Source organism: Phyllostomus hastatus, unplaced genomic scaffold (assembly GCF_019186645.2).
Source record: "Phyllostomus hastatus isolate PE091 unplaced genomic scaffold, TTU_PhHast_1.1 phas_contig_150, whole genome shotgun sequence".
Lineage (NCBI taxonomy): Eukaryota > Metazoa > Chordata > Mammalia > Chiroptera > Phyllostomidae > Phyllostomus > Phyllostomus hastatus.
Window position 1 is genome coordinate 38,839,913 of NW_025333611.1, and position 13,113 is coordinate 38,853,025.

General features: G+C 44.5%; 1 protein-coding gene across 1 annotated transcript in view; it reads left to right on the forward strand.

The window, feature by feature from the left end:
• The window catches only part of ADAMTS19 (ADAM metallopeptidase with thrombospondin type 1 motif 19), a 241,616-nt gene that overhangs the window by 159,221 nt on the left and 69,282 nt on the right, over positions 1-13,113 (forward strand). Inside the window, exons 12-13 of the mRNA XM_045827263.1 lie at positions 4,282-4,412; positions 5,710-5,882. Of these exons, the coding sequence (XP_045683219.1) occupies positions 4,282-4,412; positions 5,710-5,882 (304 nt within the window). The remainder of the gene's footprint in view (positions 1-4,281; positions 4,413-5,709; positions 5,883-13,113) is intronic.

Here is a 13,113-nt window from a genome sequence, read left to right on the forward strand (position 1 = left end):
GCAATTCTACTTCCAGAATTTTGTCCTAAGGAAATACTTACGCATGTGCACCAAGACAGGCATGCAGGTGTGCACACACACACAAACACACACACGGGGTGGTTTGTAAATGCAGTTTGCGATGCTAAGAAGTGGGGAACAACAGAAATATTCCTCAGCAGAAGAGCGGCGGCAGTGCAGGGGTTGAAAGGGTGGAGCAGTCTGCAAGGCCAGCTGGTGGGAACACGGGCAGGCAGAAACCCTGGTGCTTCGGTGCTTCGGTGCTTCGGTGCTTCGGGATACCACTTGAGAGTTAAGAAAAAACAACGTGTATCCAGATGTGAATACACGTTACAAAGTGTATATATTTAAATGTCTATAAAATGGCTTGGAAATAGAAACTCCAAACTGTTGTTAGTAGTTAGCTCCTGGGAGGGAACTGGAATTGATGGGTGGGAGTAAAGCAACTGGAGGTGAGGGTGGGTGTGGCTTTTCTCCAGGCATTTCTGGACTGCTTGTTCTAAGTCTGTAGTCATTTATTGCTTCTATGATTTCTTTAATTAAAAACAGAAAAAATGTATAAACTTTTAAGTCCAAAATATCTTTTAAAAGGCTAGAAATGTTGTACCACTACATACAACGGTAAGAAAACAGCTCCTCAGAAGGGAGCTTCCGGGAGATACCGTCAGTTGCTCACTGCGGTGCCAAAGGCTTTTCTCGGAGCTTACACGGAGAGTCAGAATTTGGATTTGTTTTATTTTTAAATTCTGCACAAAAGTAGGTTAATGTGTGTGCATTGGGCAAGCCTTACGGGGTCGTGCTGAGCAATATATTGCTTGAATCACCAAACTGCAATTGTCCCTGAAACACGAAAGCACTCCCCAACAAAGGTTACAAACATTTTGCCACATTTCTTCAAATATCACACAACCCATTCTCCTTAGTAATTCTTGAGCAGTATAAAAGCTCTTTCTTTTTATGATCTGGTGCCTAAATAACTTTCTGCTATTATTTTTCTTCTGATATTTATGAGAATAATTTGTATCCTCCAGGTCTCTAAACTCATCCAAAGTAAAATGTTTTATTTCCCTGTAATTGTGCTAATGATCGTCTTTTAGTGGTGTGGCTGTGCTGCTCTGCATATTGAAATAACTAGTGAACCTCTCAGCTCCTCGGGCCACGTGGGCTTCCTCACATGTCCGCCCGCTGTAGCTGTTCTAGGACTCATCACGAAAATAGCTCCCCACGCTCTGCAGCAGAGAGCCGCAGTGCTAAAGTGTTTGAATGCTTGCGACCTCGCACTGAACACTGCTAGCTCCCTACGTTGCTAACCAAGAAACAAAGCTGGGGATTTCGTTCTGAGTACACTCTGGTGATTAATCTAGCTGTATAACTAGCTTGCCTATGGACATATAGTTAAGTTGAGAAAGTGCCTACAGAATTCTGTGATTCAAAATGGTTGTGAATATAGGGACTTATCTACTACTTACACACAGTACTTTCTAAATTAAAAGCAGTTTGTTTTCTTTCTTCTGTTCTCTTAAGTAATACTATCATCTGTGTTTACATTTATATTGAATAGAGGTTAAAGAGCTGATCAATAATTTGGTAAAAACCAAGAGGCATAGGTTTTTAACTTACAGTGTTTGGTGGGGATTGGGAGAGGGGAAAGGAAAATTTTATACCAATCTACCAGAATTTTAGACTGTCTTGAAGGATTCTGTATAATATATTTTAGTTATTTTTTTCCTAAATTGAGATTCTTAAAAATTACCATTGTCGATCTTTATTTTAAAAAGTGAAGGCTGGAATGTCCTCACAGTAACACACTCGCGTACATACGGAGTCTGCTGCCTTCTTTCTCACTCTCTTCTCTTTCCCAACGATGTGTGTATAAGAAAGTGTGATTAGAAAATAATGTTTCCTTAGGCATCTTCATGGACCTCTTCCCACTGGGTGTTTTCATGAGCTTCCTAGACATGTCTGCACAGAAATTTGAGGGGCTAGAAATACAATCAATTTTTTAGGTCATGTATCTCCCAGAAATAGTCCGTATTCACACATAGCCTCTTAACATTTCCATAAATCAAACTCAGTTAGAAGATATGACAAATTTTGACTGGTTTAGACCAGGCATAATATCTTTTTTTTGAGGCTAAAAACTCCAAATGGAACAAGAGATACTGCTAGAAAATGTATGGAAAACATCATCAGGAGCATGTTACATTCAAAGTCATCAGACTACGCCATATAATCATTGAATGACAACATTTAACACTTGCCTCCATATCGAAGCCCTGGGCCAGATGGCAGACACAAAATCGGCTTCTCACAGTTGCCTCCAGAGAGAGGCTTCTCTGCAAGGTGATGAACTCTAAGTAGTAGATGACCTTTTCTTTAGCCTTCACTGATGGGTGTATGCAAGTTTGGCTGGCAGATCTGCTTCCATTTCTCTCCACCTGCCGGGCTTGGTCTAGTTGCACTGGTGTGCAGCCTAGGTTTCGGTCTTTCCCAGAGCACCTGTGGTTGGCTGTCACCTCTAGCCCGGCCTTTGGCGCCAGCCTGCTGCTCAGCAGGCAAGGAGCTGTGGCATCACTCTGGGAAAATAAACACCTTTCGAGTAGGCCGAACAATTTGACCAGTCGAAGTTTGGCAGCTTTTACCTTGGATTCTCTGTCCGTGAATGACATAATACCATGTAATCCTAAAAACTGTAAGTTGTTTGTATGTTTTCAGAGGGTCTGTTTTTGCCCTCTCTTGAAATTTTCAGGCTAAATCTTTCTACGAAATCTCAATGGTTTCATGACAGACACAGCATATCATTATATCTGACTTGTTGAGGTTTGTTTTTTTAAGCCCAGATTTAAAATTCCTTGACTCTAAAAGAAGTTGAATTTGAAATTTGTCATGGTTAGAGAAAATCTGCAGGAACTAATTACTTTATTGCATAGAAAAGCGTTGTGTGGGCTCAAACAAAACTATGGGGTGTGGTTTCTAAGTCTTCTCTTCTAAAAATAGCATGTAAGAACATATTCTCAAAAGAAATTTTAAAGAAACATGGATCAGTGAAGATCAGAATGAATAAAACTTCGGTTATGTGTCTAGAAACTCATTACTAACAGTCATATAATAATACATCTCATTTACTTTTGTCGTGGTTCACCTTTATTGAATCTTTCACATGGGCTGCGCGTCGCGCTTAGCGCTTCTTTCAACCCCTGCAAAGAGTCTATTGGATCAATTCGATGATCATTCTCATTTTGAAATGGGAAAGTTGAGGATCAGAGTGTTTCCCCCAGATTCCTCATAAATCATGTTGCCCTTCGGTGCAGAAAATCGTCTAGGACTGGGGACGGTCGGCTTGCCCATCCCCTGTCACGGCACAATCATTGAGATCATTTCTCCTCATCTTTACTTACTGTTCTCAACGTGATTTTGCTCAATCAATTTTCACCTTGAACATGTTTGCTGCAGCCCTAAGGAGAAGTTATAATGAGCTGTGTACCAGGTTGGCGAGCCAATCCTCAGAAACCACCTCTTTTCCTGCTTTGATTTATAACTCATGAGAAAAGTCAGTGACAAAAAAGGAGGCGCACTCTGTCTCCTCCTCTCACTGCTCCCTTTCTTAGTGAGGGGGCATGAAGTAAGCTACAGAGAAATGGAAACAACGGAATTTCAAAGAGCCTAATTGCCCATGTTTTCCAAATAAACAGCATTCAGAAGAAATCTGGCTTGAATTTGATGGGACCTCTTTCAGAAAAAAAAAAGAGAGAGAAAAGACATAAAGGAAAGTGCTAAAATTAAATAATACTTATTTTTTATTTATAAGGAGAGTAGCCTGAATCCCTGACATTTCAAATCAAAGTTGCTGAATTTGCTAAAATTCTTCTTCCCTCTAGTTATAGGGACATCCATGTCTCCATTCTTAATCTGTATGTCTCTGCTTTTTGGTTTGTCACCTTTCCATTGCTATGTGTTTAGAGTATGTTACTCTCCCGTCCTGGCCTGCGCAGCCCCCTATTCCCCCCCTATCCCTGTCACAAGACCTGAACTCTCAGGGCTGGCTGCGGTCCATGGTCATGATGAGACCACTTGATCCTACAGGAGACCTGGGGGAACTGGCCATTGTGTTCCTGCGACAATAAGCAAGAGCCACCTGATCGGTGGTCTCTTTCAGATACTTGTGTTTGGGGTAGGGATCCAGGAAACCCGATTTAATCGCAATTCCCATGACTCTGTAGGCCAGTGAATGATTTTCCGTGTGCCCTGATTTGTTCACCTAAGACATGACTTTTGGAATAGTGGTGTAAGGCTGGCGAGTGTACCAGCAGGACCTCCGCACCTGGACACGTGGCGGGAGAGTGGAGCGTGTGGAGCCCCTGCAGCCGCACCTGCAGCGCCGGGACCAGCAGCCGAGAGCGCAAGTGTCCCGGGTAAACGCGAGCTCCTGGGTCAGGGGAGGGGGTGGTTTTTCCTTCTGTTTTGAAATGCAAAGATTTCACTGATAAACCATGTCAGGAAGCAAACATGCCCCTCAAACCCTTACTCCACTTTGGGAAACTAATGAGTCCCTCACATTATTTATTTTATATGTTGTAAAAGCTCCCTTTAAAAAAGACCTCATTTATATGTGGAATCTAAGAGCAAAATAAATAAACAAAATAGAAACAGATACAGAGGCAGACCGGTGGTTGCCAGAGAGGAGGGGAGCTGAGGGGGGCTGGGCGATGAAGGTGAGGGATTAAAAAGTGCAAACTGGTCATCACGAAACGGTCATGGGGACGTGAAGTGCGGCAGAGGGAATACAGTCAGTCATGCTGCAATAACCGGGTGCGGGGCCGTGGGCACTGCCAACAGCAGGGGGACCACTCTGAAAAGCGCATGATTACCCAGCCACTATGCCATCCATCTGCAACCAATACAGAATATTGTCGAATGTCAACTGTCATTGAAAACAAAATTAAAAAAAAAAGAAAAAGAATAAGAGCAATCCTTCTAAGACAAACACGTGAACGCTACACAGAGCAGACTCTTGGTTAAAGCCAATAGAATGTGTTGAGAGAGCAGTAGATGTGTGTTTGAAAGAGTAAGTCAGCATTTACAGGAACCGTGAGAGGAGCAGGAAGAGGGCAGGACTTCAGAAAGGGGAGGCACAGGAACAAAATCAGTGCGAAAAGAAGCTAAGAAAAACGAGGAATAAAAGCGTGCTCAGCACGTATACGGGCAGGGGGCACGACGAGATCCTCCTGCTCGATCCTGTCACCCGAGTGCGGTCCCGGGCAGGTGTGACATAGTCACTTCAGCCTCACGCTCCAAGTCTGGGCATGGGCTCAGTGGCCCAACTCCTTCTCACGCAATTTTAAAGAGTTTATGTGAAAACATTAGAAGCATCTTAATAATCCTTAGACACAAGTTCCTTCCTGGGAACCTTAGGCTTTCTGTTTCGCCCCAGCCCCTGCCGGTTACTCTTTTTAATTTTCATGGCAAGTTGGCTTTTATTTCATATGTATTCCAGAAGTTCAATTGCTGAAAGGTTGGGAAAAATGCATAGTTTTAAAAAAAATAAACATGGGTTTCTTACTATTACTGGTCATTTAATGAGCCCACATTTTCAAAAGTATATTAATATATTAAAGTATACGTCATTACTCTAATGCCTTTTAATTTTTAAAAAATGAGTAGTTAACCTAAAAAAAAGATAAAATTGATTATTTGTACTATCTTTTCTAGGCTAGGTTCTGAAACGAGGGATTGTAATGGTCCCAGAAAACAATACAGAGTATGTGAGAATCCACCTTGTCCTGCAGGTTTGCCTGGATTCAGAGACTGGCAATGTCAGGCCTCTGGTGTTAGAGCTTCGTCCTCAAAGCATGTGCTTCAGTGGCAAGCCGTCACGGATGAAGGTAGGAGCGACCAGACCCCGCGTCTAGGTGTGCAAGGTGTGCTACTAGAATAGGAGGTGCATTCTAGGGATTCAAAGCTCCAGTTTTTCTGCTTTTCACTGTGAAGCAACCACAAGCACTTGCTAAAAGGCACATTGAAAATATGGAGCTCTTCCCGCACACCTGTTAGAGCACTAACATCAGAAAGAGTGGCAATCCTCAAGGCCGGTGAGGGCGAGAGGCCCTGGGTCCATCACACTTTGTGGGTAGGAGTGTAAAGCAGTACGTACAGCTGCTGTGAAAAATAGTGCAGCAGTGTCTTAACTAACCGAATAGATGCTTGTGATGTAGTTTAGAAAGTGCAGTCCTGTGTATTTACCCCAGAAAAATGAAAATGTACCATCGTAAAAGATCTTGTACACGTAGGTTTAAAGCAGCTTTATTTTCAATGGCCCCAAACCAGAAACAACCAGAAAGGTTCTGAGTAGTCAAACAGTTCGACAAACTGAGGTGCATTCAGACTGTGGGATAGTAAGCCGCAGTAAAAGGAACAAACTGCTGATGTGTGCAGTGACATTGTTTTATTTCAGAGCATTATGCTGATTGAAAAGAAACTGTCCCTCAGGGTCACTACTGTATGGTTACATTTATGTAACAGACTGAGATGGACACCCAGGTTGGCGGTTGCCAGGAAGTAGGGATGGTGGCGAGGAGGGGATGGTTGTTACTGTGAAGGGGTAGCAGAAGCTAGAACGTCGTGCTGATGAAAAGCAATTCAATATATTGATTGTAGTGGCGGGTGTAAAACCTACAAAACAAAATTTAAAGAAAAAGAGTAAGACCAATCCTTCTAAGAACAAACACGTGAACCCTACACAGAGCAGACTCTTGGTTAAAGCCAATAGAATGTGTTGAGAGAGCAGGGAGACGTGTGTTCGAAAGAATAAGTCAGCATTTAAAGGAACCTGTGACAAATGGCATAGAACTGTACACACAGGGGTACCAACGTCTGCTTCCTGGGTGTGCTGTTGTACTAGTGTTACCAGCATGTGACTCTGGGGAGAAACTGGGTGAAAGGCATACAGGACCTCACAGTACTGTTTTTGCAACTTCTTGTAAGTCTTTAATCATGATAAGAATTTTTAAGAAAATTATGTTACACCCTGGCTGGTGTGGCTCACTGGATTGAGTGCTGGCCTGGGAACCAGGAGGTCACCGGTTTGATCCCCAGTCAGGGCACATGCCTGGGCTTCAGGCCAGGTCCCCAGCGGGGGCCATGTGAAAGGCAACCACACATGGATGTTCTCTCTCTCCTTCCCTTCCCCTCTCTCTAAAAAGAAATAAAATCTTTTTTTAAAACAAAAAGAAAAAATTATATGTTGTCTTGTTACTTACAAATGATAATTCAGCCCATGGTCAGTGGGCTGTGGGTTTGAGTTTCGGTCACCAAAAACGGTGGTGAATTCTCTGTCTTAACTGACCATCAGCCACTGGTATCTCCTTTTGTTACTTCTCCCCTCGGTCAGTTTGGGCTGTTCTTCCCATCATTTCGATATTACTGCTGCTAGTAGCCTAAATTCTGCCCCTGATCAATCTCAGGGCACCTATCTAACAAAGCCTGTCCTGCAGGGTGGGTATCTAAGCGTATGAGCACTAACGGAACCACCAAACAGTAGGGCACATCACTCCACCAGACTGGGCGGGAGGGGGAGCAGCTGTCAGGTCATTAACTGCCTCCTCTTCTTGCAGGCAAACCTGCACGTGTAACTATCGCTGCAGACATTCCCTCTGCTTCCGACTCTGCAGCACAGCCTCACTCCTCCTTCCCAGGGACAGTGGCTCCTGCTGTGTCCCACACATCGTCCCTGCCTTCCCTTTCAACTGGCTAACTGACAACCCGTTTTCACTTATGTACTCAATCTTTCTCTCTGGTTTTGCACGTTGGATTTTTAAACACGCTTAGGATTCCTCACAGAAAAACTACAGACCTTCCTTCCATCTCATAGTCCCCTCCAGCCAGTGCACTTGCAGTCTCCCTATCACGGACACACTTCTCAGAAGAGCTGTCTGGTTTCCAGCCTGGCTTTTCGATCTGGACTTCACCAGCACAAATCACACCAGTGCCGTCAAGGACTTGCATGGACACTAACCCTAATAAATGGTTTTCAGTCCTTTTTATACTTGACCTCTCAAATGCATTCAAATGGCTGGCTACCCCTGGGTTCTTGAAACACATGTGTGCCTTTACTCCCATGACACAGCCCTCTGTCTCTACTGCGAGTAGAGTTCTCTGGTGAGAATTGGTGAGTTCTCGAGAGCCCAGATGTGGTTCTGTTTTCACTCTATATTTTCTTCCTAGGGGATCACATCTCATCCCATGCCTTCAAATATGCAAGTCACGTGAAAAGTTGTATCTTCAGCAACATTTTTCCTTTGAACTCCACGCTTATTTCTATAGCTTCCTCTTTGACATTTCTACTTGCGTATTTGCAAGTTTAGGACTAAACTCATGATTTTAACCCTTCCGGTCTGTGTCCATTCTGATCCTCTTCAGTGTCTCGTATCTCAGTGAAGGTTATATCAGCTTTTCAGGTGCACAAGCCAGAGATGTGTCATTCGCAACATGTCTGTTTTCCTCCCCTGCTCATCCAGCCCATCACCAGGTCTTTTCTGTTTTACTTCCTAAGCCTCTCCCCGCTCCATCTCCCCTTTCACCATCCTGCGCGTCAGTGTCCAGAGCCTCATGCTTGGGCTACTCGAGCGACTCCTCTGCTGCCTCAACTCAGTCTTCATAGGGCAGCCTAGAGGTCTTCACACGAAATGCAATTCTGATCATTTGACTCTCCTACGTAAAGCGTTTCATAGGCTTCCCATGACTCTTCAGGTAAAGACCAAACTATACAACATGACAGGCACAGCCAGACCTGCCTAACCGGCCCCCTTCTGTGGTCTCCTGCCTCACCTAAAATCCGGCTCCTTTCCCTCGGCACTCCAGCACTGGTCTTGTTTTACTGCCTCGCACGGGTCACATTCTCCTCCCCAACATGGTCTCCAAACATACTGTTTCTTCAGTTCAGAAGAAATAAGAGCATAGTCTTCTACTTACACAATCCTCTTTTTCTTATTCCCCACCCGAGAGCATGTTTGTTGATTTTAGAGAGATGGGGGAGAGAGAGTGCAACATTGATGTGAGAGAGAAACATTGATCAGTTGCCTCCCATATGTGCCCTGACCAGGGATTGAACCTGAAACCTAAGTATGTGCCCTGACCAGGAATCGAACCCACAGCATTTCAGGGTACCAGACGATGCTCCAATCAACTGCGCCACCCGGCCAGGGCCACAATCCTCTTAATAACTGGTTATTCTGTCTTCCAGACACCTAGACCAACAACCTTGAAGTCATCAAATTTCCTTTCTTTCTCTTTTACTTTACATTCAAAATATCGGTAAGGTCACATTAACCAGATCCTTAAAATACATCCAGAGTCTCATCATTCCCAGTGTCTCCAGAGCTGCCACCCCGGTGCAAGCCAGTTTCACCCAGGTGACGGCAGTAGCCTTCTAACTGCTCTTGACACCAGTGTCCTTACTCTGCCTTCATGCTGAGCATGGCGGCTAGAGTGATACATTTAAGACATCAGTTATATCATGTTAGTCTTCCTTTCAGAACCCTCTGATGCCTTCACAGCTCACTAAGAGTTCAAGTCCAAAGTTCTTCTACTGGCCTGTGAGGACCTCTCCTCTCCCTGGCTTCCCGTTACTCCCCAGCGTCCCCTCTGCTGCCCCTTCGTCACACCCTGCCACCCAGGCCGGCTCCCTTGCCCTTCCGAGAATGAGTCAGCTACCTTCCTGGAAGCAGTTGTTTTCTGTGCTGAAACACTGTCCCCACATCTCAGTATGGTCCATTCTCTCACCTCCTTCAGGCCTGTTCTTAAACAGTAACTCAGCATTTTTCCTTTCCCTTCTTTATTATATTATTATTCTCTTGTTTATTATAGAGCTTATTATTTGCCATAAAACTTCTGTGTCTTAGTTGTTTATTACATGCCCCCTGAATGCGAGTCCTGAGAGCAGGGCTTGTTGTCACACTCTGTGCATGCTGCATCTTCAGACAGCGCACAGCACCTGGACAGAGTAATCACCAAATAAATATTAGGCGAATGAATGATGTGTCTAATGGGAATTTTCTAATGGTGTGTCTTGGCCCCTCTAGCTTTCTCCCTAAACATTCCCCTTAGAACAATCTTCCTTATTCGCTAGGTTTTGTTTATCATCTGTATGCTGAAGGGACACTGATACTTCTCTCTGACCCAGACCGCCCTGCCCTGCTCACCCTGCTGTGGCATGGTGTCTCCACTCAAAACCCCATTCATCTCCAGCTCCAGGTGCACCGAGGTGAACGTGGCCCCCGCTTCCTTCCTTTCTCCCTCAATCCACCTCCTCTTACAGGGCCCTCTCCCAGAGAACAAAGCCATGAGCAACCTCCTCATTACCAAGCTGAGTTGCAAAACGCTCCCCCACCCCATCTCCATCCACCTGTACTCAGCCAGCCAACCCCATTTGTCCAAACCTCTCTACTGCCAGCGTCTTTGATCTGAGCGGCGGGGCCATCTCTGCCCCGGATTCCTTTGCTTTCTCACCAGCCCTCCGACTGTGGTCTCAGCCTCCACCAGTCCCCGCCCCTCATGTGAGCCAGGCTGGCCTTTGGAAAGGCCAGGTTTGGGAGGTACTTTGCCAAGTAATACTCTTCCGTGAGACCTGTTGCCCCCAGGACCCATCTCAGACTCTGTCAGCTGGTGTCTGAGGCCAGCCCTATGCCCCCACCCTCTAGACCTGTCATGCCCGCCAGCCTCCGCACAGGCAGGCGATTGCTTCCCCACCCACCATGCATCGTGCCCTCTTCTTTCCGGGCCTGGAAACATGCTAGTTTCTTGGTGTAATTCCTTTGCTTTTGTCTCTCTCTCCCCACTTATTTACCTTGAAAACTTCTACCGATGTTTTTTGGACTAAGCTCACGTCAAGCTTTCTAGAAAAAAGAATCACCCTGATCCTCCAAACTGGGCATGTGCTTCTTCCAGTTACCCCCAAGCACCCTGCTGCAGCAGACTTTAACACGTCTGCTGTCTCCATTGTCTGTGCCCACTGTCCAGTCTGGCCACTGTAAAGCCTCGGATGAACAGTCGTTGCATACATGTGAAATATATAAGCCATATCTTTTCATTGTAAAAATGTAATCAGGATGATTATTCAGATCATTGTCTGATCGCTTGAGGGTCAATTCTGCCTCTGCCTCTAACCAACTGCAATTTGATAACGAATTTGTGGGAAGCCTGCCTCCTCACTCCTGTGTGAAATAAGAGATGGGGAACGGGCTCCCTTCAGAGTACAAAAACCAGAATTGGGTGGGGGTCGCTTTGAAATATTAAATATATTGAAAATCACAATTATGTAAGTTCCTAACTCTTATAAAGTGACATGTATGACCACAATAATCCATAATAGATATTTATGCAGTTAGCAGGTTGGCATTTTTGATCATGAATTTGTTGCAAGGGAGACATCAATCAAATACAGCAGTCTGTAGGACGAATAAAATACACAATAGTCTTTATATATTAGAGCACTATAAAAGAAGCTGAAATATATAATTCTTTTTAAAATCCCAAGTCTTTATAGCATATGACACCTTGAAGTGCAAGTGGCTATTTCTGTTAGTCTTATGGACTACATGATCTTTGGCTGGGAGAATGAAGGGGAGGGTACCAGTGCAGAGGTGAACATTTATTTTTGGAGAAAAAAAGGTGCATGGCTTTACGTTAAGGTATTTTGCATGCTCTGTGCTGAAACTTGGCTGAAATCCATGTTTCATGCATATCTTTGAAAGGGTTCGTCTCATGAGGCAAGACAGAGCCTGCCTGTCCGGGGCTGGCATGTTAAATAGGTCACTGCAGCATGTACAGCCTTGAGGGTGCGCTCCAGGAAGGAAGCAGGTATCAAATATTTATGTCACCTGCAGAGCTAAAGTCAGCACAGCCAATGGGCAATGTGTTGTAGAAGCAGACATACAATGATTTTTATGTGAAGTCTCGCTTGGAATATGAGTGGAATTTTCTAGATTAACTCCTATCAACATTTGTCATATATCTAGTGTGCTCCTCTCTTCCATAAAAACTCCAGAGAGAGAGAATATCTTTCACTTTAAAGTGTCACAATGACAGCAACTGTTGTTAAGTCAAGGATGTGACAGTGAGCACTCACTGAGTACACGTAACCTACTTTGAGGCGTGCAAGCGAACTGAAATGCTTTATTGTGGCTCCTTCCGGCATCTTACAGGAAGATTTCAGAACCATGCACATGAAGAAGGCTTTGTTCCAACTCATCAAAACGGGTCAAAGCAGAGTGTCAGAAGCCACACGTGAGAACTGTTCGAGAGGTTCGATTCTGAAAGGCTCATTTGGCCACCTGTCTTCTCTGTGCAAAGTGATACCCTGTCCCGCACTTCTGGCTGTTGCCGGGTGTTTCCAGAATCCCATCAGCACACGTGGAACTTCGCTGAAGATGTACACGAAGATCAGTGTCAGACACTGCAAACTGCTTTCTATTCTATGTACATGAGTGTAATAAACAGTAGAGGGCCCAGGTTGTGTGAAGCCCGCGGAGGGGTAATGTAGCACAGAGGTAGCTCTGAAGTTTCAGATTTGGATGATCCTACTACTGGTGTTACCAAATACAGCAGCTCCTCTGTGTCGCACTTAGAAACAGGAACGGAGAGAACAGCACTTTAAAAATACCTTGGCACTTTTTGACTGAGCTTAATAGGCAAGTGTTTTAACTTCAGCCATCCTATCTTATCGATTAGCGAAGCACTGAAGACCACCAGCCATTCAAGAATTCTTTACCTAGAACTTAGTTCTCAACCCCGTCATCCTGTTCACGACATGCTTTCTGACTGAGCAGTAAGGGGGTTGGGTCCTGGCCAGGACTTCAGCCATTGTGCAGACCAATGGGTGTGCTCACAGGATTGTATTAAACTTCTAAACATCCTCGTTGTGCAAAATCTTGGGAGAATTGCTCATCTTAGACGTTCTTTTCTCTCCCTTTAGCAACTTTTCAATTAGAAAATGCCAAATGCATAGGATTGAAAATTAGTATATTGGGATTTATAAGTGAGACATCAAGAACACCTGAAACTATACAAAATATTATTGGATGTGAACTGTAACTGAAAGAGAATTCTTTTAAAAGTTGA